Consider the following 26,312-nt stretch of genomic DNA (forward strand, 5'->3'; position numbering starts at 1 on the left):
AATATAAATAATTTACTCTTATATTATGAATTAAAGAACTCATCTTAGAAAGTGAAATTGTCACCCTCCCCACTCTCTCAATCAAACATCCTTAATATTCTCTTTTTTCCCTTCTTTATATATGCATTCCAAATTTCACACTACTCTCACAATTGGAAAAATAAATCTCAATTACCTCAAACCGTTCTCCTTTTCTTAATTTCTATACTTATTTTTCTTAAGATTAAAATAGAATTTTGATCTTTTATTTGTATTTTTTTCACTTTGTCCCTAAGTTTAAAAGGTTTTACTTTGAATACATAAAGTGTCTATGTTAAACCAAATTGATTCTTCTGTTAATATTTTTGCATTAATGATGTTCATTTTGGCTCACGAGATTTTTCATTGTTTGGCACATGTCACTAAGTTAAAAACTAAAACACTAATAATACTAATATTTAATAAATGAAAAGCAAAGTGACATGCGTTGTCAAATTGTGTGAGATTACCGTGAATGGAACACGAATGATTCCGTAATCTCTATTCCTAATTTTCTCCTTAAAATTAGTCTATTTGTAACATAAATAGATATCATACAGTATAAAATATAAATAGATATTTTTTTTTTACTGCAAAAGAGTTAAAGAGCTCATATCATTTTACTAATAAGAACATTAATACTCTTTTTTCAGAAAGTCAGGTGGATTAAAACTCTTTTTTCATCTTTAAAACTCGTTTTTGATTAGTCCGCAAACTTTTGATATCTATCATTAGTGAGCTTTGTCTAACATGTATAATTGATATCATACACACAATAAAACTCACTAATGATATTTCAGATAAAGACTATCTCGCACAATAAAATTCACTCTGTCTCTAATCACTCTTACAAATCCTGGTGGAAAGAAAATTCTAATAGAAAACCTACCACCTTACGCATTGACCCTATATAAAATGAAAAGAATCCAAAGGGAAGCTGAACAAATATCAGCTCCGGCACGTTTTGGTTTTCAACAAAAGCACTTCATTGATGGTACATGCGCATGTCTTATTGCTAACAGGCTAAAATTAGTCTAATAGAAGACTTTAGAATATAAGATGAACGAAAGACCTCAGTAAATAGCCCATTCCCACGCTTTAATGAATAATATGTCTAAATCAGACAAATAATTTTTTTAGAGCAAAATCTATGTTGGTAGATTCCAACAGATTCCAAATAGGAAATTACCATTCCAAAGAAGGAAAAGGAAACAACATAAAATAAAGCAACATAAGTTGCGACCGAGTAATATCACATATTGGAACGGTATCTAATTGAAAGCAACCAAACCATATATATATAATGCAAAGAACTGAGTCAGCATTGTTATGAATATAGACCAACCAATCGGATTAGATATTTAGCATAAATAAAGAATAATAAGAAAATAAATTGGTCTGCAGAACAAAACTTCCCAAACAGGAAAAAGTGGGGAATTTTAAACTACTCTCATACATCCGGGGATCAATCACACTAATACCAAACAAACACAATTCATGAAGGCAAGCCAGTTCTCAAAACAGCACTTTAATTCCAGTCCTCTTCAATAGAGATGCTGCTCCCCTTGAATGAAAGTCCAGCTCTAAATTATATACAGAACTCCCCCCTAGATCAAAGAATTTATCAGCAATTAATGAATTCCCAAAGAATATCTCACTGGACAATGATACAGCCATACGAGTGACACACAAACACAATCATCACAACCTCAGTTAAAAACCTCCGAGAGAGGAGAGTCACTTGAGCTGTACAAGCTACAAAGCTTAGAAACAAGCCAGTATCTCAAATGACTTCCCAATATCATCTCTCTCTCTTGCAATTTCCCGGCAAAAGAAATTTATACTTCTCAGAATTTTCCAGAAGAAAAGCAGGAAGGTGAACTGCAGAATAGGAATGGGGTATTGATCCCATTTTACCAATGATATCCCTGAAAGTGTACTCCTCCGGCAGCATGTCAAATAAATCGGTCCCTTTGCAGATTACCTTCTGAATTCTTTCGGGATTTAAATAGTGAGAGAACCTGACTCTATCATAATGGCTGTAGGCTTTCATCTTGAAAATGAAATCGCTGATCCGACGGAAGCAAAAGCTACAATGCCAGCCAGCATCCGCCAATATGTCATCAGACTGGCGATAATGTGCATACCTCGTCTTACCAGTCTGATACCTGTGAATTGAAGCCCTCCAGCTCTTATCATCCACGCGAAATTCAAATGAATAGAGATAATTTTTCAGCTGCAGATGAAGGATTGAGGGTACTTCATCACACCACCTCAGGAGGTTAATAGTGTGAGCACTTGGTATCTCATCCACATCAGACATAATCAATAAGTCATCATCAGTAATACCAGCTATCTTGAGGAGATGGTCCAATGCTACACGCTGATACGCCTCCTCAACAAATGGGTTTTCTCCTTTCTTAAATCTCCCACCAATGGTCCCATAAGTTAACCGCGGCTCAACAAATTTGAACTGCTCCCTATTGCTATTGAAAACCAGAGGCTTAGGCAATCCAGTGAAGGTAGAATTTGACTCAAGAACAACAAATTCAGTTATGTAAGGGTACAATTCTCTCCAGCGCAAAGTTAGTATTTCCAACTCATTGCTAAACAACACGGCATCATAAACACGTCTAGGGTACTCCCGGACTCCCCAGCCATGAAGTCTGCAGAGATTCTCCATGGTGATGTTTTCGTTATAGTAATGAGGGATGACATTGAAAGGCTTGGGTGCTTTTTCCCACAGCGGTCGCAGAAAGTAGGAGATCTTCTGCCCGTGTATATAGAATCCAAAGACGCACATTGGGATAACAGCAAACATGAATATATAGGTTTTCACATCCAAACCACGCAGAATACAGCGAATTCGTGACATGCCCAATACTTGACTTGATTCCTGCATAATTAAGGAACAAACATGTAAGTAAACAGTAAAACTCCAGCTTCAAGAATGAAAAATCATAAAATAAATATGTAATGCAGCTTCATTAAATCAAACACAATCTTATCAAAAACACAATGCTCCTCTCTCTCTATTCGTGAAAATTTCCAAGCATCATATAACTTAAATCCCCAATTGTAATCATAAAGCCAAAAGTTGTATCATGAAGAGAAAAGAAACATGCCCCGAAAAAACCCCAAATTGCAAGCTGTTCATGCGAGAAACATTGCACCCGTTCAAATCCAATTATGGCTACAACAGAACCGAAACCCCTTTCCCTCCCAAATGAATCCCCCAAAAAATAGGAACAAGAAGGAAAAAAGGGGTGTCTTCGTTTGTGTTCACTTACAAGCCACAAAAAATAGCTCACCAGATTTTCTAAAATTAGAAAAAAAAAAAAAAAAAAAAACCGCCAAAACATAAAAAGCGCTACCTTATCCCATACCTAAATTCAGATCACGAAAATCTTGCGCACACACCAAAATCATATAAAATAGCACACAACAAACAACACCTAAAAAGAGCAAATCTAGGACAAAATTTTCATCAAATTCCAGTGACAGATTACATGACAATCCGCATCCACAGCCTTCTAAGGAAAAACCATTCAAAATGACTTTTTGCTTTGTTTTCTCTCCAAAATAACGAAATCCATAAATTAAATAGGCGAATCGAAGCCACAGCTGAAAGATTAACTTACATCGACACCACATAAACGGAAAATTAACATTTGGTAAAAATAAAAAATAATACTAAAGTATTTATGGATGATATATACCTGATCACAAACATTGCTGCACAAATCATCGCTCTTCTTAGAACAGTAATTGCCTCCAGTCTCGTTCATCATCCACCACATTTTGGCGTGCGTTTCACAGTCCAATGCACGAATCAATCAGAACAAAACCAGATCTTAGTTAGTTGGCCGCGGGGGGTTTGAAATCTTAGTTAGTGTATAAGCAAAGAAACGCGTGATGGGCGTTAAAACGCAGCAGAGGAAGCAAAATCCGAGGTGGTTTATATGATGTTCGCACGAAGAGACTAGAGAGAGTATAAGACGGAACAAACAAGGAAAGGTAATTGCTAATAGCCTCTCTGTGTGTTGGAATGGGTGGCAGTTGTCGTCTTCACACAGCTAGTTATCAAAAAGTTCCGTTACAAGATTGGTGATTCCACTTTCTCTATGCTAATTTTTTATATTCTCTGTGCCGTTTTTGCTTATTAATAATAAATATCCAACAAACTTAGTCTTGACCTCTACTTTTTACTGAGTCTCTCTTCTCCACGCGTTGTTGTGTGTCTATTCAGAGTATTGACTCGCTCGCCACAACTGCTTCGGTTCTCTCTGCTAATACGTGCTATTATTTCATCTACGGAAACAATAGGCTATTTATTCGCTTGCCATTTTCACAATTTTACACGTGTCCGGTTTTGCTTTTTTATATTCAACACAAACAAACACTTTTCCCTTATACATTGTTTTTGTTACTACAATTCTTACTATCGGTTAAATTTTTAAAAAATCACACAACTCTTAACATAAAGTGAAACTCACCCATAAAATCTCATTACGGACTTAAAGACCTTGTTGGTGGTCGTTTCTTAATGAGTTCACAGCACTCAATTTACTTAAATTTTTATGTTATAAAAAAATAAATCTATATACTATGTAAGTTTTAATACCATCAACCTTGTATATAGGAATTTTCTTATTATTTTTTTATAAGATTATTTTTCAAATTATTTCATTACTTTTAATTACTTTATAATTATCATAATCAATAAAAAAAATAAATCTATAAATTATTAATAGACATTAATTAATTGGATAGAAAAAAATAATAAAATTGTGAGATAACGAGCCCTAATAATTAATACGTATTTTTAATATATGTGAAATAATTTCGAAAGAATGAAGAAAGTGTTACTTGCGCGTAAGTTTGGAAGGAAGCGGAGTCCTCGTTTAGAGGAAAGGAGGTTGTAAAAGAAAGCGGCAAAGGTCGACTTTGGCTTATGTTAATGTTATGTCTTATGTGTGCGCTGGAAGGAACAGTTCCACCACCAAGGTTGCCATGATATTAAAGAGGTTTTATTTGGGAACATTAAGTTAAGCTAATTATAATATAATATGGCAAATGCTATTTTATGAGGGAATTGAAGAGGAACACGTCAGGAGTGGGGCCCGTTTAGCAATGAGGTGGAAACTGGTTGTGATGTGGGCCCCCACCACGAGCTTGTCGCTTACCATTTGGTCGCTACGTTCGGAGGTGGGCCTACCCTCGCCAACCAAGTCACGCACCCTTTAACCAACGTCTTCTTGCAAAAGGCCCAATGCTTTATTATTATTACCATCGACAATTACCAATGTGATTCACAAAAATAAAAAAGAATCATTGATGCGGAATATCTTAATCAACTAAAATTGTTTCTTTGCCCAAATTGTACTTTTCCTTTCTCTTTCATTGTCGTTTTGTAATTTGGTCTTTTTTTATATATATAAAAAAAGAAGTGGTCTTCTCCTTGTTTTTGTTGCATAATTTTGAGGTATCCATTGAATTCACATAGGATATTTAATGTAAATATTCACATGGTTTTTTTTAAAACAAAAATATTATGTTAATTATTGAATGTCTAGTTAATAAATAAATTAAAATTTTTCTATAAAAATTTCAACAACAAAATATTGTCAATAAAAATATTTAATTTAGAAAATGGAGATTACAAGCTACTTGTAAACTATGGCTCAAAACTTAATAGTTTTGTACTTGTCACATATTAGAAATCACCTTATATTTTTATCCAAAAAGAAATCACCTTAATAGTTTTAAATTATTTTTTGCAAAAATTAACAATTTTTAATCTTGTGAAAATTTATCATTAAATAAAAATATAAAAATATTTACAAAATCAATATATTTTAATTAAATTATTTTTTAAATTACACCCTGTGTTTTACTTTTTATTCTTCCAACTTGGGTAAGGATGAAACAACTTACAAAATTAAATGGGTTTGTTTGGCAAACTTGTATACAAAAAACTTATTCTTGAACTTATAACACATTGGCACGTTATTGTTTGTCTCATCCATGATATAGATATAGGAAATTAACATGATGAGCCACTTGCATGCGAGGCTAAAGGAAGCAAAAGATATTAATGAGTTAGAAATATAAGTTTTATAGACGAAAATATTACATCATTTGGGATACACTCTTCTCTTTTTTTTTTTTACTGATTAATTGTAACCCAACTATTTATTAATAGCATATAGCTTACCCAGTGGATTAACAACTTTACTATTAACGGATTACGTATTATATTCCCATATGATTCCCTTCAGATATCCTACAATGCAAATGGCATAACAATTATACACTATACATGTGGGAAACCGTGGAACGATTCCACCTTGCAAATTGACAATTGACGAGTCTAGCAGGATCAAGACCAGAACAACTTACTAATTTGAATCGCTCCATTTATACTATTTAAATGATCGTTGAGTTGGTTCGAAATTGATTTATGAGTGAGGATAACGTCAATCAAAATCATAGGTAAAAGTTCACTATTAAATTGTATCGCTACAAGCTTCCTTGTCTACGGTTAAAAGTTGTCTATCAAAAATATTTGAGTGCGTAATCTGTCTTTTTTTTTTATATTAGCGTTAGGGTTTTATTTCACTTTTTGTCTCAAAATATATATATTTTTATTTTCAAGAATAGTTTTTCACGTGACGATTTTATTGTTTTCTACGATTTACAGGGATACGATTAAAGATGAAAATGAGTTGAGTTAAAGCGGTTCTATTTAAACTTAGTCTAACCTATTTTATATTTTTACACTTGAGTCTGGTATTTGTTAAGAGTCTATTTTTTTGATATGGGACTAATCTTTTATGTAAGTTTGGCATGACTTTAAAGGCATGTTTCATATTAACAATCGTAAAAAATTATTGTATAGTAAAATTATTACGTGTTTAAATATTAGCATGTGAACCAATAACATACATGTTATTTCAATTTATTTATTGTTTTATTTAACAAAGTCAAAGATTTTCATTAAAAATAATAAGATAATTTTAAACTATGAGATGTGGTTAAAACTTGTCTAATGCCTACAATTATTACATGTGACATGTCACCAAAACTTTTTAAGTCCCGAAAATAGTCTTTATTTTTGTTACTCATCCTTATACATAACAATTATTGATGCTATCAAAACTTTGTTGATAAGCTTCGGACAGTTAAAAAAAAAAATTGAACAGTGGAAATATAATATTATCTAAAACGTTTTAATAACAAAAAACAAAACAAACACGTCTTGTCACGATTAAAATGAAAAAAAAATTATGAAAACAAAAATGAAAAGGGCTAAATTGGAGAGATGGAAAATGTCGATCTATTCCAAACATTAAAAGGATTTAAAGCATCAAACCCCTAAAATACTTTCATTTCATTAAAATAATTATAATATTATATATCATAATAAGAATAATATTTTTATTAAAAGTAATGTTGTTGCTAATCAAGTCTAATCTATCAAACTTAATAGACAGTTTATGATATGACCTATTTAACTAAAAAGCTCGAGACAAAAAAAAAATATAAAGGGATATATCAATAGTGAAGGAGGGTATAGTTATCAATACCCATTAAACAAAACCTTTTTTATGGACCATTAAAATCTGTATTGAGCCCATCATGACTTACATATACCTATTAGACCAAAAAATAAATAAAAGTTGCAGCATGATGACATTTTCGTCAATCATCACCGGATACTAACTAAATCTCTATTATATCAAATGGGTCAAAACCTGTAGAAAAGGGGAGAAATAAAATTAAATCAGATTAAAGTGAAATTAGTCATTTTGACTTACCATTTTTTATGTAAATGATAAGTAAAAAAAAAAAAACAATAGGAACTAGAATAAACAATACAGTAATAATAAACGTGAGAATAGTTACTTCCCTAATCTTTATTTGTTATTTATAGTATCATGATAGGAAATTCATGCATTAATTTATATTTCAAATTCCAATCAAGTTTAATTTCACACACTAAGGATAAATTATGTTATCCATTATTTCAATGTATAAGAGACATTTGATTGATAAACTTATGTAAAATAATTTGAACATGGATAATAAAGTTGTAGCATATTATATTAATTTATTTTATCATATCTAATGCAGTGTGTGAACTAGGCTCTTAATGTGATTATTTTAGGATGAGAACCATGTGATGAATAAAGAAGTATATATATATATATATAAGGACAACGTATTATTATTATTATTATTATTTTATTGTAAACGGATGTATCTCTGGTTATGACAATCACGTACAAGAGGCACCATGGAGCTAGATGGGCTCCATTGATATGCTTTTGATGGTTTGCAGATAGCTCCATTTCACTGTATAGAATGGGCCTATAGTTGCATAAACAACTGGAGAATTATTCAACGCACCCTATTATTTACTTGGTGTATCCCAGATGCATTGATAATCCATAATACAGAGTTGTATTAAGGATTGCCCAATCCATAATACACTTGGAAAGTACCAAGCAAATAATGAAGCGTGTTAAATAATTACCGAGCAACTATGAGTTTATGATATATAAATGAACTGGCTATTTAGTAAGTCACATTCCTAACTCCCAGGAGCGGACTCAAGATTTGTATATTTTCTAAAATGATTTAAAAACATATAAGAGAATACATTTATATAGAAGATATTAAATATATTTTTAAAAACTCTAAACTGCAAATGACAATAACCAATTTCATAATTTATATAAAAATTGGAATTTATGTTAGTTATATATCTTTCTTACAAAAATTCCTTTTAATCTTTTTTAAAAAATTTACTAAATTTGAATTAATTATGTTACTCATTAAATTATCTTTTAGGATAATAGTAGCCAACAAACATTGAAGAATATTTCACTGTTTCAAAAAGTTGGAAAATTGAAGAATAACTTTAAAAGCAAGTTATGACAAACATTTAGTGTAACTTGATATCTAATTTGCTTTCTTATGATGGACGTAGAACACGAGTATGGATATATGCACTAAGATCAAAATATTTGTAGAGCAAAACCTCGCAAACAGTAAGAGTTAAGAAAAAAAAAAAAAAAAAGACAACAAAATATAAAGTTATCGTGACAGAGAGATAAAATATTTGTAGACATGTTTCAAAATATATGTATGGTGTTTGTAAAGTTTGACACATTGACAAAGATTAATAAAAGCATTTGATTGCAAACTACATTTATTTATAACTTTTAAAAATGTTACTCAAATAGTTTATCTAAAAAGAGAAAAAATATAATTATTTCTGCAATAAATATTATAAAAGAATATAATATTTTATTAAAAATAAAATGATAAATAATACTTAAAGAATATTATTTACATATGTAAATTTGCTAAGCAAAATAGTTACCTAATAATATATTTTTGGTAATAATTGCCTAAATTATAAAATTGATTTGAAAAACATAAGGGGGACCAAGGCCACCCCTCCCCCTAAGCTTGCCGTAGGTCCGCCCCCGTTAACTCTGGATGCTTTCGAATAAATAACTACATAGATGGAAATTGAATTCTGACCAGGCTCCTAGTAAATAAAAGGTTAAAATACTTCTTCGGTCCTAACAATTTAGTATTTTTTACATTTTCGTTTTTGTAATTTTTTTTGGTTTTTTTTCATCCTTAAATAGTTTTAGATAACACTTTAAATAGAAAAAATATCATCTAAAAGATTTTAAATACGAAAAAAAATATTTTGCAAGAACTAAATAAAACAAGAAAAATTATAGAAATGAAAATAAAAAAAAAGTTAAATTACAGATAAATTTTTTTGGAAGGACTAAAATAAGCCAAAATACTCTTTCAGCTGTGCTTTTTAAACAGATGTTCAAACCTCTTGGTCGCCCTAGCTTCTTTTAGGCCTCAATAGTGTTCAACGGCCAAATTCTGGTATAACATAGTCGGACCAATCCTATATCTTAAACACTTCGACCATGCCCATGGTCCATGGAATTATGGTAGGTGGCATTTTATAATATGCCCATTTATTTCATAACCATTTGAATGTGGTGCCATTGTCTTTATTTTTTTAGCTGGGGTAGCGTATTTATTTATGAAAAAATTGTATATACAAGTATACAACCTCACCATCAAGTCATATGGAATAAAGGGAGAAAGAAAAAAGATGAAAATATAATTAATGATGTGATACTACGATAGAGATAAAAAGGAAAAACAAAATAATAAAGAAGTAGGGAATACAACTGATAAATAAATGCATGAATGTATAGTTTATTTATCTATACTGGTTTGTTGCATATTGCGGGGATCCTGAAGTTACAACTCATTTTTTTACAACTGATAAACAAGTTGGTTGTCCCAACTAATGTTATGGCCCTTGTAATCAATTAAAAACAAGCTGATATATTTGTGAGTGTCTTTGAAAAAAAAGGATTAATTAAATTTTTGGTATTTAAATTATGAGAATTTTTAATTTTTTTTTAAATAGTTGATTCTTAAATAATCTTCTATTATTATAAATAGTCTATATTATTAATAATTTTTGTTAAGTGTTAAACTATCTATTTAAATGATAACGAATATTACCATAAATTATAAATTAAGAGAATTAATTGTTATTTCTTGTTGCAAATCTTTTTATAGATGATTATTGTATGTTTATGAGTATTTTGAGTGCTAGAATTTAAGAATGATTCTTCTTTTTTTATTTTTTATTTTAATAACATGATATTCTAATAATTTATCTAAATATAATAAAATTTATATGACAAGAATGAGACATACATGTGATGTTTAATTTGTCTTGTTTCATAATATTTTATCACCTAACAAAGACATTAACTACAAAGGCTTATTTTTAATAACGACAGGTGGGATCAAATTTTTTTAAAAATAATTTAAAGATAAAAAATTCAAAACCTTCCGATGACTAAAAGCTTAATTAAAAAAAAAGAAAAAGAGCTGCTATCTAGAGTGCAATCGAATAGTTACCATCTCTCTCTATATATTCTTTTGATTCAACGCATGGCCACAATTTTGTTCCTTACAATAATTCAAATGACATGCAATCGTAATCACCATTCCCATAATCATATAATATATCATAAAAATTGAGTTTGTGATAGTATTTACATGAACATAAAAATGTTACAACAAGAACCTCCCGGAGGGAAAGTGGAGAAAATCACGAGAATTGAGAACCGGAGCAGAAAACCGATCCGATTCACTAAACCTTAATTTTCTACTTTCCTTTCGCAACTTACCCTCTTGTCTATAAACCTGAATCCCTGCTTTATCCTTAACCTCTCCAACAAAATCCCACAATCCAAGTTCTCTTGCTCCATCCATCATCTCTTGGCACTGCTCCAACCTCTTCAAACAACAAACCAACTCCACCACTTCCCCGAACTTAAACCCTCCCAACCTCTCCTTAAACTCACTCACCCTCACGCGCACCTCAACTTCCACGACACCCCAATCCTCACGCGCCAGCTTCACAATCTCCTCCACTAACCCGTTGTTCCCGTAGACGTTGTTGGGCTCGGGCCTCTTGCAAATCCCTTCAACCAGAGCCACCAAGGAGTCAAACTCGGTCAACAAGTCCGCGTTGACCAGACCCGACACCCTGTCTTCTCTGTCGGTCGGGGTTCCGAGGAAGAATCCCAGGATCCTGGAAGTGCACAGGAGCTGCTCGATGTGCTTCGCGAACCATCGGACCCAGGACGAGAGTTCCCATGATGTGGGGTCGGCGTTGTGTCGGAAGTTGGAGAGGTTGAGGTAGTTTCTGCCGCCTGCGGAGGGGTACACGGAGAGCTGGTCCTGGAGGATGAAGCTGCCGTGGTGGATGATGTGGTGGACGGCGATCAGGCACTTCAGGGCCACGGCGGCGTTGTTGGTCCCCTGAAGGCGGTCCATCAGGACCTCCACAGCGGCCGAGGCGGTAGCGCGTGAGCCGTCGCCAGAGGAGAGGAGCGTGGCTAGGTGCTTGCGCGTGGGGGGCGTGGAGGAATCGTGGCTCGTGGCGCGTAGAAGGAAGAGCGTGGTGCGTTTGGAGAGTAGCGCCGCCTTGCTCTGCGATGCTTTGTCCTTGATTATCCCAATTAGATGCGTGAGTTTTGTCATGTTTGATTTTGTCGCGAGTTCAAACATAGACACAGTCACTAGTCACTACTCGCGCGCATGGTGTCTGAAAAATTTGATGCTGGAAAGTTGAAAAAAGGGAGCGTTTGGCGTTGGGCATGCGAAATGGAATTAAAGGCAATGTAGTTAGCTGTCCCTAGTGGGATATATGATTATGAAATGTTGCCTTCTCTGCTATAATGGTGACCCCCAGATTTTTATATTATTCTTATGCGTAGTTAACATTTGCACATGTTCAATCCAGTGGTTGATGACTTGATGGCTCTAGAAAGCTGTACACTTACGTGTTGTATTGATTTTTAATTTTTTTTGTTATAATTAAATTTATTATATTTCTTTTAATATCTAGAGTCGTCTTTTTTTTTTTTTATAGGGATACTTAATTATTAGTATTTTCTTAGGAAGGAGATACCTATAATCTAATTTTGTCATATGTGAGTGAAGTAGTAGATAACATATATATATATATATATATATATATATATATATATATATATATATATATATATATAAAAGAATAAAAGTAATGTTTAAACAAGAAAACCAATACAGAAAAAAATACTTCAAATTAATATGTGCAGAAATATTGAAAATGTAAAAGGTGAAAAACTAATTATTATTTCACTAATGTTAAGTCATTTTTATGTTTGTAATGGGTTAACTAAGTATACGTGTTTAGTTACGTTCATCTACACACTTTACATGTCAATTCAACCAATTTTTTTTTTATGGATGACACTAGTTAATAACAATCAAATTAAAAATTTAAAAACAATTAATTAATATTTACAATTATTAAAAATGTAAATGATCTTTTAAAGAATTATAATTGTGAAGGTTAATTTTGTAAGTATTTGACAAATTGTTATAATTTTAGGAATTAAATTAGTTAGTATTTACAATTTTAGATGTTATCTTCTCGTTTTATAATTTTTAGGAAACGATTTAATGAACATTAACATCTCTGAAACTAAATTGATAATTACTCTACAATAATAGTACTTTCTAAATTAACATCCCAAATTAAATAACTTGCTTCCCAGCTTCTTCCAAAGTTTACAGGTCCATAACGGCTATATTTGCTTTTTATTTTATTTTCTATTGTTTCATAACTTGTCATGAGTTTCTGTGGGAAAAAAAAACTTGCGACGAGTCTAATATTATTTTTTTAACAACATTTATTATGAAGCTTTGACAGGTCACAGTACGTAATTGTATTGCTTTGGTATGTATATTATATTGGACAGTAATTAAAAAAAATGTAACGAGGAAAGAGAAACAGTTGACCAGTAGTTTCTTGACTTTCTTCTAAAACTAATCTAATAATCGTAGACTTTTAAACGGATTAGAAGAATAACGATTGATCATGTCCATGAGAGTGCCAATTAAAAGGTTCGTCTATTCAATGGGATTACGTTGAAATAGTGAAGTAATTTAATTCAATTTATTGGTATTATTTTATTTTATCATTGAATCAATTTGATTTTCAATTTTAGTAATTTTATTCAATTGAAGTTAAAAATCACGAAAATTCGTAGGTATCGCATCTCATTAATCATGATTTTGTATTCTCTAATAATTGTAGACTAATTCCTTAAAAAAATAAAAGACTAAAAACAAGAGAGTGTGTTATGTTGGGATTTTTGGAGTATTTCAAAAGGCTCATATCCCATATTACTTAGTTTAATACTTTTTTTATGTTTTATATGTCAATTTGTTTTAAGGACTTCTAGACAACAAAGTAAGAAACATGGACTTGCACATATGAGATTGAGTTAAGGGGACATGATGCGGGACTTATCAAAAGTCTTGCCAATTGTGATACATTAATTTATCAGAACCAGATACTTCTAAGGATGACATTTGTTTGTGATTTTTGACATATATAACAGACTATGTATTAAAAACAATGTGTTATTAGTATTTTTTTCGTATTACCATCATCACAAACATTTGATTTATTTTATTTTATTGACATAAGATAGAGGGAAAAAAAAAAACATATGCTTATCACCGCCCTTGACCCTCCCCAAAACAAGCATATACGGTTGTGGAAAGTGGAAATGTAATTGATAGCAAGTATGGGTGTACAAGAGCATACAATGACTAAGGTTTTTATCAACGTTTTTCTCCTTCTTTGGATACATGTTACAATGGGCAGGGCACCTGGATTCTTATATAATTTGTGTATCTAGGCAATTGCTTCCTGCACCTCTAGCTTTGCTTCCAGCACCCCATTCTGAAATGTAATTTACATTCCAGATTATCCATTCTAGAATGTAAATATTTGAATTTTGAATTAAATTTTGGAAAGGCTAATCTGGAATGTAAAATTACATTCCAAATTAGACTTTCCAGAAGGTTAAAAAGGTACAGGAAACAAATGGAGGTGCAAGAAGCAATTGCCGTGTATCCACTGTATATACAAGCTATTGAAGCCCATGCACTAATCTAGTAATGTCACTAATGTGAAGGGCCGGGGGGGGTGATTTGAAAGACAGAAAAGCCAGAATCAGAATTCTTTCTGCACCATCTTTTTTGCTTCCTGCACTCGCATAGGGATTTTTTTTATATTGTCCAGAACAGATTGTTGGGGTAACATACCTAAAATTTATGAAATTAAGCAAGCGCTTGATTGAGGGCGATACATCTAAAAGAAAGATTTGCATTGAGAACAAGAAGTTGAAGGTATTTTCGAATGTATGTAAATATAAAAATATCAAAGTATAAAGTGACAAGCCATTACTTGAGTTATGAATATTACGAAGTTGAGACAATGGTTTCGAAATTATGATCCTGGTGGTGTGACTAGTGTGTCTAATTGAGTAATTTCAAATCAAACGACATAATGAATCAGAAACAACTCATGCAATTAGATACACATTTTGAAGAAGGAAATTGCCCGACATAGGCTTCTAGTAAATGTTCCACTCTTAAACGTCCTTACTCTCAATATATATCTCCATTCAAAATAGATGTTGGCCTTCTAAAATTAATGGTCGCAAACGAAATACTAGTAGTATTATATAATTAATCCACTTGTCTCAAACTCATGGATTCTGCTCGTTTCAAAATCAGTAACTCATGGTTACTCCATGCATGCCTTTTGGATCCTGTTATGAAGTGCTAAAGCTGTAAACATGGATAGAATTTCTCTAGGATTGCTTTTGCGAAATATAAGTAACGAGGAGAATATGATGAGATGTCAATTACGTGTAAAAGATCCTTGATTATATGGATTACATACATGTTATTGTCACTGACGATTGGGCTAAAAGCCTAAAACGATGTCCCAGTTTTATATAACTTTACAGCATAAACTTTTAAATTAAAGTTGATTAATTATCAGTAGACATTTGCCGGGCATGTAAAGGTCGACACAATATTTACAGTTTTTTTTACCAAATATTCTACATTATACATATATTAAATGAAATATTAAATATGAATTAAAAATCATAAAATTTTAAACTCAATTGGCGAAAGATTTTTCTTAATAAAAATATAAATTATTAAAATATAGAGATACAAGCATGTGAAACTTTGTTGTTTCCCCTAACCAAGTCAAATTACCAACAAGTACTTAGCCAGCGTTGTCTTAATTAATTAAGGATTTCAAATTTAAATCTCTAAGAATTCATTATATTAGTAATTTAGAAGGCAAGTTTTCCTTTTCCACCTATAGTAATCACATTCAGCTCAACCTAGAGATTAGTTAAATGTTCAATGTAATATCTATACTTTAACAGTAAACAAAATAAAAAAGAAATTAAGAAAGTAAAATATTATTTTATTAAATCATGGAATCTTGATGGGATAGATGGATTCCACGAAGAACCAAGTTCTTGATCAGATTCTTTGTGCATACAAAAGCAAGTTAATCTCATTTTTTATCTATTTATTTTATTATTTTTTTCATTTTGATATATTATGTGTACGTTAAATTTTAAATTTTTTATTTTGATTCTTTATATTTTTATACATTAAATTTTAAAAGATTTATTTTGTTCATATTTATGTTTTTAAAAGTTTTACTTCGATCATTTTTTATTTCTATTTTTCGTTAAGTCTATGCTTCATTAATATTTTAAATTTTGACTGATCACTAAATATAAATAAAATAATTACTGTTTAAAATAATAAATTAATTATTTCAATATATATCCAGAAGGGTAATAATTATATGGCTAATCAAAATGGTAAAATAGACATATTGTTCAGATTTGAGACAAAACACAGCCGTCATTCATTTTGATTCTGCAAAAAGGAATCAACAAAAGTAAAACCAATTAGTAGTTTAATAATTTCAGGGAAAGGCATGGCGTTACCATCGGAATCTGGGCACCATGTCCTACACAACTAGGAGGGATGTTGTATTCTAGCTCTGGTCTGGTTGACCATACAGCTCAAAAGGTCAGCTGGACCTAAAAAAGAAAACACTAAGCTCCTGATCGATGTCTCCCTCTGGATCAATCAAGTGGAAAGATTCACAGTTGTCTGAGCCACGAACCCTCTTAAAGCTCGCTCTAAGGTACATTAGTTGATCATCTTCTTCTAATTTCTTCCAACTCACCAACTCCTTGCACTTCATAACCCCGGTTCCGACAACTACCGAACCCATCAACCTCAGCGCCTCGAAATCAGTGTTGGAGGGCCTCCGCTTAACGGCATACCGCACTTTCCTCCCATTGCAGTACATGGTCCACAAAGGCGTCGACAAAAGTGTGTCTGCTTTGCCGTCGTCGTCACCATCACCACGACCGCTCTCTAGGGCGATTCTGAGGGTTGCTCCTCTCATTTCCTTGGCCAAGATGGCTGTTGGAACTGCCAACTCCAGGAGGAGAATTGGGTTGTTGGAGTTGGCGTTTGCCTGAATGCAGAAGCTCACCTTTCCTCTGCGGTATCCGAAGATCGTGCCTGTGATATTGGTGGTGGAGCTCATCAGTGATGATGACGATGGTGTATAATAATTATAATATTTGCTTCTTGTGTTTCGGAGGGTCTCGTTTGTTGTTGTTGTTAGATCTTGGTCGTCTTCTATAATGGTGGCGCAGTTGCATGTGGGGATTAGTAGTTGCATGAGAGAACGTAGCAGCCTCCATGATCTCACCTGTTTCTCGCAGTCCACTGTAGTCACGCCACTGGCCATGTAGATCTAACTTCTTGTTGCTATTATTGGTTCAGTCTACCTCTTCAGCATGCTTTAGCTAGGGTTTGTTTATATAATTCATGGATGATATGATGTAACATATGCTAAAACAATATACTATTTTTTTTTAAAATCTATAACAATGGTTGTCCTTTTTGTTTTTTTATTAGATCAAATAAATGCAGTATAAAAATGGTTGTCCTTTTTGTTTTTTGATTTTAATATTTAACGGTTGACCTCATGCACACCTGTTCAAAAGAAATCCACAAATTCACGGATCACAGTGACATGTGTCGTCGAATAGTGTGGAATTGGCCAATCGGGTTCGACATTTTTGGGCTGCCAACTAAATGGGTTATCTAATGCAACCCCGTTGCTTGATTCTGAAACAACTCATGCACACGCTTTCAGTGGATAGTTTTGTGCCCAGCTTTTCTAATTTAATTTTAATTTCCCTTGTTTATTATTTGATCTTTCTTTTCGTTTGTGGACAAAAGCACCTGTAGCACGCTGGAGCAGCCATATCTGAAAATAATCAATATGCAAATATTAGGTGTCTTCTTTCTTTTCTCTTTATTTTTGTGTGATTAAACTTTGATTTCAGGCACTGGGAAATGCAGAAAATTTCGGAGAGATTTCCGTACAGTCATAACCCACCAATTCACTATCATTCAATCAATCATTAGGCCACTAGATTTCGGACCATAAAACTCCAAATTCATACACACTGTTAAACTCTTATTTAATTTGCTCTATACTCACACGTGCATCTTTTTATGCTTTTCATCAATGATAAGACCATCCTCACCAAAATAAAAAGAGAAAAAAACAATGTGTCGGACTTATTATAGCAGACCCACAAAACTAGCACTAAATCCTATTTTCATGTATTATGTGAGATGAACTTTGGAGGCAAAGCGTGTTGTGTGGAGGCTAAAACAAATTTGGATGTTTTTAGCTTTCTAGCCTGGTTGCTCCACTCTTGTCCTCCCATTTCCTTTAGCTTATTTGTCGGGAAAAAACTTGATCTTCCATATTTTGCTTTTCAGCTTTACTATTCGGTACGAATTTTGATGCTACGAGCAGACAAATTTGGAATTTATCGCACTCAGTCTGAATATATACATGTACGGGAAAGAGATAATATATGAATATAATTTACTGAAATATCATTATGCATAAGTTAATTTGTAGAATTAGTTTTTTCCAAAAACTAGTTTTAAGTTATATACATGTTAATTTTAGATTATAGAAAAAAAATTATTTAATTTATTTCTTAACTTTTTTCCCCAGAAAATTTTATCCAAACAAACCCTAATTGAATAAGATTACGACTTATATATTTACTTATACAACATAATGGCGATAAATCCATCCTTTCATTGCAACAATTAATAATAAAAAAATTGTCGTCTATGTGTAGATAAGGATAGAAACAGCTTGTATTCAATAAAAGTTTCTCTTCAAGAAAATAGTAAAACTTATCTTATTGTCTATTCTCTCTCTATAAAAAAAACTGTTCAGCCGTTATTGTGTCAATAATAATTTTACACCCTTTAATTTTCTTCCTCTCTAGTTCTCCCTTCACTTACTTAAAAAATCATACATTTGGACATGATCCACTTCTATTTTTTAAGAGCTAATTTAAGCCAATACTCAAGACAACTCTTATACCACATAAAATTTAGGTTAAATTAATTTTTTTTTCTTCTAGTTTTTTTTATTTAGGTTTAATTTGATCTTCTAATTTTTTAAATTGATTTATTTTTTCAAGAAATATGCATTTTGTAGTGGTTTAAAATTACTTAGTAATTATTGAACAACCACAAAAGTGTAATTCCTTATAATTTCGATTGAATGACTAAATTAAATCGATTTAAAAAATTAAAATGAACAAAAGATCAAATTAAATCAAAAAAATAAATTAATAGATTAAAACCTAAAATTAAATGAATATGTTCAAGGCCCAATTGCAGTTATTAGAGTGAAACTTCTCACACCTCCAAATTTTGCTACTCCCCCGGGACCATGACACTAATTAAGCGTGAGGTAATCATGCTTAAGTGTGAGTTAGTCTGCTTTGCTTAAGCGCCAAATGTGTGCTTAAGTGTGAAGTTTAATCTTTATATCTGTATATGGAAAATATATTTACTAAAAATGACCAATCTCCTAAATTCTTGTATGATATTGCAGAAAAATTATTAAATAGTTTTGCATTATTATATTGTCATGATGTCAATCAATTTTATATTACATTATATAAAACTATTAATAATACTTAATTTCGTGTCGAATTGAGATTAACAATGAAGTAAACCATGTAAATAATTTCTTATAATGATGCGTGCATAGTGCAGTGTGAGATTCATCAGTCAAGCAAACACTTACGGTACTGACTCACCTAACTTTCGTCTCTGGTTCGTTACTTAGAAGCATGAGCGGGATGTAACCTTAGATTGACAAAAGAAATGCTTGCTATGTTCACCTTCTATTCAAATCTCCAACCATCGATCGAGCAACATGTACAATGTACATACTCTCTTATTTCTCAACTATTGCCCTTCTCTTCCTCTTTCATTATTATTTCAATGCTCCTATGGGAAGAACCAAAGTCTCCACCCTCTTTGCCAATAGCCATAACAACAATTACATGCCTCCTTATTCCAACACCATTAGACAAACTCTTGTAAACAGCCCAAATACCCACAAAGACCGGTTCTCCTTTTCACTCTTTGCATTATTGCGGCGCCTTATTCATTCAACTATTCCTTACTACATCTTCTTCCCATTTTCTCTCCCTTTTATTCGCACTTCTCTTTAGCTAGTTAGCAGTTACTATTATATTATATACTAAGTACTAAGGTTTTTTTTTTTTTTTTTCTACTTATCTGGGTTGAGTTCAATTGTAGGAAAAGTTGATGGGGACTCAAAAACTGAGGAAGAGGAGAAAGTCTACTCTTGGTTATACACCCTGGCTCAGTCTCACAAAAACTTGGTCTTCGAGTACGTTAGATCCACTTAGAGAGGCAAGTGTCTGCACAGTACTTAATTTGTGAATTCTACAATGATACTGAAAGAAAATGTCTACTTTCTCACCCCATAAGACAATCATATCCATGCGTTATGCTCATGTACACGATTACATTATGTGTGTATCGCCGTAAAGTTTGAACTAATAACTTTGTAGTAGTTCGTACAAACTATCCAAACTCCATTAAGTTGATGCTAGCTAGTAGGTTTTGATTGCATGTAAACTAGACTACAGGGTCCAGTGTTTTCAGCTTTTCATTTCTGTGAATTGTGATCACTGAATTAAAACACCACCCTCTAGTTTTGTGTCATATGAAAGGTAGCATTTTTCAATTCTGTGCAGGCTTAAGTTTCACAGAAGCCGATAGGAGACTGAGGGAAAATGGGCCAAATGTTCCACTTGAGTATTCCTTTCCAAGATGGTGGCATCTTCTATGGAACGCTCTTTTCCATCCTTTCATTATCACTCTGATTGTTTTGTCAGCTCTGTCATTCATTACCTGTGACAGTCCAAATGGGTTTATCATGCTCATATTGGTTATCATCAGTGTCACCCTTCGTTTCTATCAGGTTTTTCGAAGTTGGTAGCATTGAAACAGTGGAATTAGTATTTCTCTTCCCTTCACTCTAATCTCGGAACTTTGTTTGTGTCTATTAGGAATACAGCAGCTCAAAAGCAGCAATGAAGCTTTCAGAATTTGTAAAATGTCCAATAAAAGTTCAAAGATGCGCCGGTAGAGTTGTTCAGAAAGAACTTGTAGTTCAAGTTGATCAGAGAGATGTAGTTCCAGGTGACATTGTGATTTTTGAACCTGGTGACCTCTTTCCAGGAGATATCAGGTTGTTATCTTCTAAACAACTTGTTGTAAGGTGTGTTATGTCAACTCGTTTAGTACATGGGAAATTAGTGGACACATGTATTATTCTTCCCTTTGCCTTTTCAGCTAACTAAACTATCACATGGTGATTTCATACCTTGTTAACAGCCAGGCATCACTAACAGGGGAATCTTGGACAACTGACAAAACTGCTGAAATCAGAGAAGATCACAGCACTCCTTTATTGGATTTGAAGAACATCTGCTTTATGGTGAGTTAGTTAGTACTTAGTAACACAATTTCCTGTTTGTATTTTGTTTCAGTTGAAGTTATAGCTTCAATTTACAGAACAAAATTTGGTGGAACTTGGATACTATATAAAATTGGAAAGGACCTAAACCATCCAATTATATTTTGGTCAAGTGGTCCAATCCTAGAAACAAACCCAAATGCAACTCCAAAGCCCAACCCAAATAATTTTCTTTTATTTGACAAAGATTATTTCTGCTGGACCTTAAACAGCCACGAATAGTCTATCTTATTATGCTGATATGTAAAGTAATTTATATCTCGTCTTTTGCATTAAAAAACCCAAATCACAGTACTATACATGAGGATCCAAATCTGTGTCTCAACTCATTGATTACCTATTTTAGAATTTTGTAATTTCCTATATTTTTAAGATGTTGTAGCCATCAAAAATATTAAATTTCCGACTAGAGATAGTCTGATTGAATGGAGAATTTTGCTGCGAAATGATTAGTTATTAACATCACAGGGCACAAGCGTGGTATCTGGTACTGGAACAGGCCTAGTGATTTCCACTGGATCCAATACTTACATGAGCACCATGTTTTCAAAAGTTGGGAAGAAGAAGCCACCAGATGAATTTGAAAAGGGTCTCAGACGGATATTTTACTTGCTTATTTCTGTCATTCTAGTAGTTGTTACCATCATGTTTGTGATAAATTACATTACATCTCTTAATTTGAGCCAAAGTGTTCTTTTTGCCATCTCAGTTGCATCTGCCCTCAATCCTCAGATGCTTCCCCTCATCATTAACACATGTCTTGCAAAAGGAGCACTTGCTATGGCTAAAGACAGATGTATAGTAAAAAGTTTAACATCTATACGCGACATGGGATCAATGTAAGTATAAAATCACATTGAAAATCAACTGTTTGATGACTTGGACACTTAATTCATATGCGGTTGCACACGTGAACTAACTTATCATAAAATATGAATTCAAGTTTCCATTCTGACCCAGTTTTAGCTACCCTTTCTACCTTAGTGATTTTAGCATGATATACTTATTTCATCATTCCCTAAAAGAACATAAAAATTCTCATGCACATCAAAGTTAAAAGAAAAGGATGCAGCAGCATCATTAACAATGAATGAAAACATAAGGTCCAAAAATATTGCAAGGAATATAACACTGTCTTGTTTAAATCCAAATATGCATCTTTCTAGCAAATTCTTTTTCTGTGTATTTATATTTTTTTAATGTAGCAGGGATATTCTTTGTATTGATAAGACAGGCACCCTTACAATAAATCACGCAATCATGGTTAATCATCTTGACTGCAGGGGTTTACCCCAAGAAAAAGTCTTACGCTATGCCTTTTTCAACTCTTACTTTAAGAGTGATCAGAAGTATCCTCTGGATGATGCAATTCTGGCATTTGTATATTCAAATGGATTCAGGTTTCAGCCATCTAAGTGGAGGAAGATAGATGAGATTCCTTTTGACTTCATAAGAAGAAGAGTATCTATCATCTTAGAAACAGAAGACAAACACTCACAATTCTTTGGCAGGTTCCTGGTAACAAAAGGAGCACTGTTAGAAGTATTGAGAGTTTGTTCTTTCATTGAGAATTTCGATAAAGATGAAATTTCGCCCTTCTCTTCAGATGATTATCAGCGGATTTTAAATCTCTCAGAAGATTTGAGCAATGAGGGGTTAAGGGTTATAGCAGTAGCTATAAGGAAGCTGAAAATGGTGTGTCTTTACTTCTTGCATTCTTTCCTTTCATGCCAATGACATTGATTTTTCATGTAGATAGTTTAACAGGATTAGAATCACTTCTTGTGTCTTCTTTAAATTTCTCTTCCCGTATTAGATAGGATACGTTCACTAAAAAAACCACATTATCAAAACTATTCTTATGTGAAATTATTGTATAGGCCAGGACCACCATTTCTACATAACACAACTGAGTTTTTTTTTTTTTTTTTTTTAAATGTACGAGAAAGAATTAATAAAATTCAGCTACATGTCATGTAGAAATTGGCTGAGAGCCTGAGACGATGGATACGTAGCAGTTCTGAATCATACAATAATTTCTTATTCTTGTAGGAAACGGCCCTCTCATAATGAATTCTTACATGAAATTTTTTGTCTCTCTCTCATCATAAGCATTAAATAGGTAGAACCTTATTAGTATTTGTGAATATTTATGGAGAGAGATAGAAACAGAGTTTCTACGCAAGGTAATGTAAAAATTCAATGAGAAGATAAGAGAAGAAAGAGCATATCATTGGCTGTGGCTAACTCACTTTCAATTTCAATTTACATGTGACATTGCAGCCGCAAAAATGCGAAACAAGTAATGGAAGCAAAAGAGAAGAGGAGGATATTGAAAGAGACATGATGTTCCTTGGCCTCATAACATTTTTCGACCCACCAAAGGACTCAGCAAAGCAAGCACTGCGGCGTTTGTCTGAGAAGGGAGTGAAGGCAAAGGTTTTAACTGGTGACTCCCTCTCCTTGACAACAAGGGTATGCAGGGAAGTTGGCATAAGCACCACTCATGTAATAACAGGTCCCGAACTAGAGCAACTTGACCAAGACACTTTCCATGAAACAGTTCAAAGAGCCACAGTACTAGCCCGTCTCACCCCAATTCAGAAACAACGAGTGGTGCAATCCTTGCAAACAATTGAAAACCACGTTGTTGGGTTCTTAGGAGATGGAGTGAACGATTCACTAGCCTTAGATGCTGCCAATGTAAGCATTTCAGTGGACTCAGGTGTAGCCATTGCCAAAGACATGGCTGATATTATCTTACTTGAGAAAGACCTCAACGTGCTTGTTGCAGGAGTGGAGCATGGTAGAATCTCTTTTGGCAACACAATGAAGTATGTAAAGATGTCAGTGATAGCTAACTTGGGAAGTGTCATTTCACTCCTCATTGCAACACTTTTATTCAAGTATGAGCTCTTAACTTCTAGACAGCTTCTTACTCAGAATTTCATCTACAGTGTGGGACAGATTGCCATTGCTTGGGACAAAATGGATGAAGAGTATGTTAAGACACCTCACAAGTCCTCAGAGAGAGGCTTGTCCATGTTCATATTGTGGAATGCACCAGTGTGCACCCTTTGTGATGTGGCAACACTTTTGCTTCTTCGGTTTTATTACAAGGCTTACACCGATGTGACTCGAAAGTTTTTCCATTCTGCTTGGTTCGTTGAAGGTCTTCTATTGCAGACCCTCATCATCCATTTGATAAGGACAGAGAAAAATCCTTTCATACAGGATGTTGCATCTTGGCCTGTGATTTTCTCCACTGTTGTGACATCTGCAATTGGAATTGCACTTCCATTCACACTCATTGGGAAGATCTTGGGATTCTCCGTTATACCTATCTCATATTTCGGATTTTTGGTGCTTCTTTTTCTGGGGTATTTTGCAGTTGGCCAAGTGGTTAAGAGACTTTACATATTGGTTTATAAGAGATGGCTTTGAATATCAAAACATTATATCAGTTTAGTTGCATCAAATGCTGCTGTTATGAAGTTCAATATCAAGTAGAAACTTTTCTTTTAGCGAAACCCATCCAACATTTCTGTAATTGTACCCTACAAATTTCAAAACAATATATAGGAATAACATTCATGGATGAATTAAAATTTTGTATGCTATATTTAGCTAATTTAAGACAGTTGTTAATGTTCTGTCCGAAATTCCAGTGCTTCCTGTCCTTTTTATATTTGGGCCATCAGTTCTCGATCCGCTTATCATCACCTTCAGACAATAAGCATCTATGAAAACATGTGGAACATTTGAAGTGAAACTTATTGCCTGCATTTGTATGAGTTGCATATTTTCCCAGGCCTTGTATTAATTAACAAAACCGGTTTAGTGTGTTTTTTATAAGACAATTCAGTTTTTTAGTCACTAAAATTATTTGCTAGAGATTATTCAGACAGAATTAAAAAAAAAAAGGCTAAATTAATTGGAACGTTGAACAAGAATAAAAAAACCTTCATTAGAAGACGGAAAAGGTCCTACCGGGAGTCGAACCCAGGTCGCTGGATTCAAAGTCCAGAGTGCTAACCACTACACCATAGAACCGTTTGTGTTATATATTTTCCCATGGTAAACTATAACTAAACAGAGATAATAGTGTGTTAAAAAACAAAATTGAGATCTATGCAAAAAGCACATGAACATTGTCACCCTAGCTACGTTTATTCAACCACTTTTTTCCTTATGATGTGCATGTTATTATAAATCTGATGCTGAAGTTTTGAGTTTAATTTTTGTTAAAGGATGGTGTTTTTTAATTTGGGTGTCCAGCAGAATGATAATGGAATGATGGAGGGGACGAAGGAAGAAGAGTATTAGCCTCTTTTGCAACGCACGTCCAATTGAAGTTGAACTCCCACTACCATTAACAAAACTGATCATATCCTTGTTACTTGATGAATGTGGAAGGCGTGGCTACACTTGCGCAACAACCTTAGACTCTCGTTGTGTTCGAACTCTCCGAGGCAAACCGAGCACTCTTCTGTTTTGATTGCGGTTATATCTTCTTGAGTAGAAGTACCTTATGAGTACGGAGACGGTGCAGAGAAGCATGCATGCCATGACAATCATCGCGAGTTGAAGAACATTTCTGTGATGTTCTGTTAGGGAAGGTATAGGGAACACAGGATGTGGTTTTGTAATATTTCCAACTGAAACTGGGGAAGGTGTTGTTGGGTTCCATTAACGGAACAGAGGTAGAAGCAGGGGTGAAGTATAGTATTCTAATATTCTAAGGAGATGAGAGTGGGTGTGGAAAATGTTGCGTAGAGTGTGGCATGATTAAATGGTAAAATGAGAATTTCGGGCTATTGGAGACTCAGACTTAATTGCGAATTTACTTAAT

The 26,312-nt window shown here is 33.3% G+C and overlaps 4 protein-coding genes and 1 non-coding gene across 5 annotated transcripts; 1 reads left to right on the plus strand and 4 right to left on the minus strand.

The window, feature by feature from the left end:
* Window positions 1–1,322: 1,322 nt before the first annotated feature.
* Window positions 1,323–3,942, minus strand: LOC100805850 (putative beta-1,4-mannosyl-glycoprotein 4-beta-N-acetylglucosaminyltransferase). The gene is made up of 2 exons (NM_001317673.2): window positions 3,738–3,942; window positions 1,323–2,914 (listed from the first exon to the last, which is right to left on the minus strand). Exons 1-2 carry the CDS (start codon window positions 3,816–3,818, stop codon window positions 1,820–1,822), a joined length of 1,176 nt encoding a protein of 391 aa, NP_001304602.2. The 5' UTR covers window positions 3,819–3,942; the 3' UTR covers window positions 1,323–1,819.
* A 7,170-nt stretch (window positions 3,943–11,112) lies between these two features.
* On the minus strand, window positions 11,113–12,492 carry LOC100777164 (putative clathrin assembly protein At4g40080). Its single transcript, XM_041018150.1, has one exon. It carries the CDS (start codon window positions 12,160–12,162, stop codon window positions 11,161–11,163), a length of 1,002 nt encoding a protein of 333 aa, XP_040874084.1. The 5' UTR covers window positions 12,163–12,492; the 3' UTR covers window positions 11,113–11,160.
* A 4,032-nt stretch (window positions 12,493–16,524) lies between these two features.
* Window positions 16,525–17,795, minus strand: LOC100777688 (protein MIZU-KUSSEI 1). Its single transcript, XM_003532766.4, has one exon. It carries the CDS (start codon window positions 17,300–17,302, stop codon window positions 16,568–16,570), a length of 735 nt encoding a protein of 244 aa, XP_003532814.1. The 5' UTR covers window positions 17,303–17,795; the 3' UTR covers window positions 16,525–16,567.
* Window positions 17,796–20,220: 2,425 nt separating this feature from the next.
* Window positions 20,221–25,103, plus strand: LOC100778221 (magnesium-transporting ATPase, P-type 1). Its single transcript, XM_041018433.1, has 8 exons — window positions 20,221–20,305; window positions 20,676–20,902; window positions 20,991–21,202; window positions 21,319–21,421; window positions 21,929–22,049; window positions 22,170–22,299; window positions 22,669–23,155; window positions 23,744–25,103. Exons 1-8 carry the CDS (start codon window positions 20,221–20,223, stop codon window positions 24,902–24,904), a joined length of 2,526 nt encoding a protein of 841 aa, XP_040874367.1. The 3' UTR covers window positions 24,905–25,103.
* A 338-nt stretch (window positions 25,104–25,441) lies between these two features.
* TRNAQ-UUG (transfer RNA glutamine (anticodon UUG)) lies at window positions 25,442–25,513 on the minus strand. The gene has a single exon. It is a non-coding gene; the product is annotated as a tRNA-Gln (tRNA).
* Between the last annotated feature and the right edge of the window lie 799 nt (window positions 25,514–26,312).

This window comes from Glycine max, chromosome 8 (genome assembly GCF_000004515.6).
Source record: "Glycine max cultivar Williams 82 chromosome 8, Glycine_max_v4.0, whole genome shotgun sequence".
Taxonomy (NCBI): Eukaryota; Viridiplantae; Streptophyta; class Magnoliopsida; order Fabales; family Fabaceae; genus Glycine; species Glycine max.

Coding starts and splice junctions, on each gene's coding strand:
- LOC100805850 (NM_001317673.2), bottom strand. CDS start 3,818: ATGTGGTGGATGATGAACGAGACTGGAGGCAATTACTGTTCTAAGAAG. Junction 2,915..3,737: donor GCAGCAATGTTTGTGATCAG/GTATATATCATC, acceptor TTAATTATGCAG/GAATCAAGTCAAGTATTGGG.
- LOC100777164 (XM_041018150.1), bottom strand. CDS start 12,162: ATGTTTGAACTCGCGACAAAATCAAACATGACAAAACTCACGCATCTA.
- LOC100777688 (XM_003532766.4), bottom strand. CDS start 17,302: ATGGCCAGTGGCGTGACTACAGTGGACTGCGAGAAACAGGTGAGATCA.
- LOC100778221 (XM_041018433.1), top strand. CDS start 20,221: ATGGGGACTCAAAAACTGAGGAAGAGGAGAAAGTCTACTCTTGGTTAT. Junction 22,050..22,169: donor ACCAGATGAATTTGAAAAGG/GTCTCAGACGGA, acceptor TTGCCATCTCAG/TTGCATCTGCCCTCAATCCT. Junction 23,156..23,743: donor CTATAAGGAAGCTGAAAATG/GTGTGTCTTTAC, acceptor GTGACATTGCAG/CCGCAAAAATGCGAAACAAG.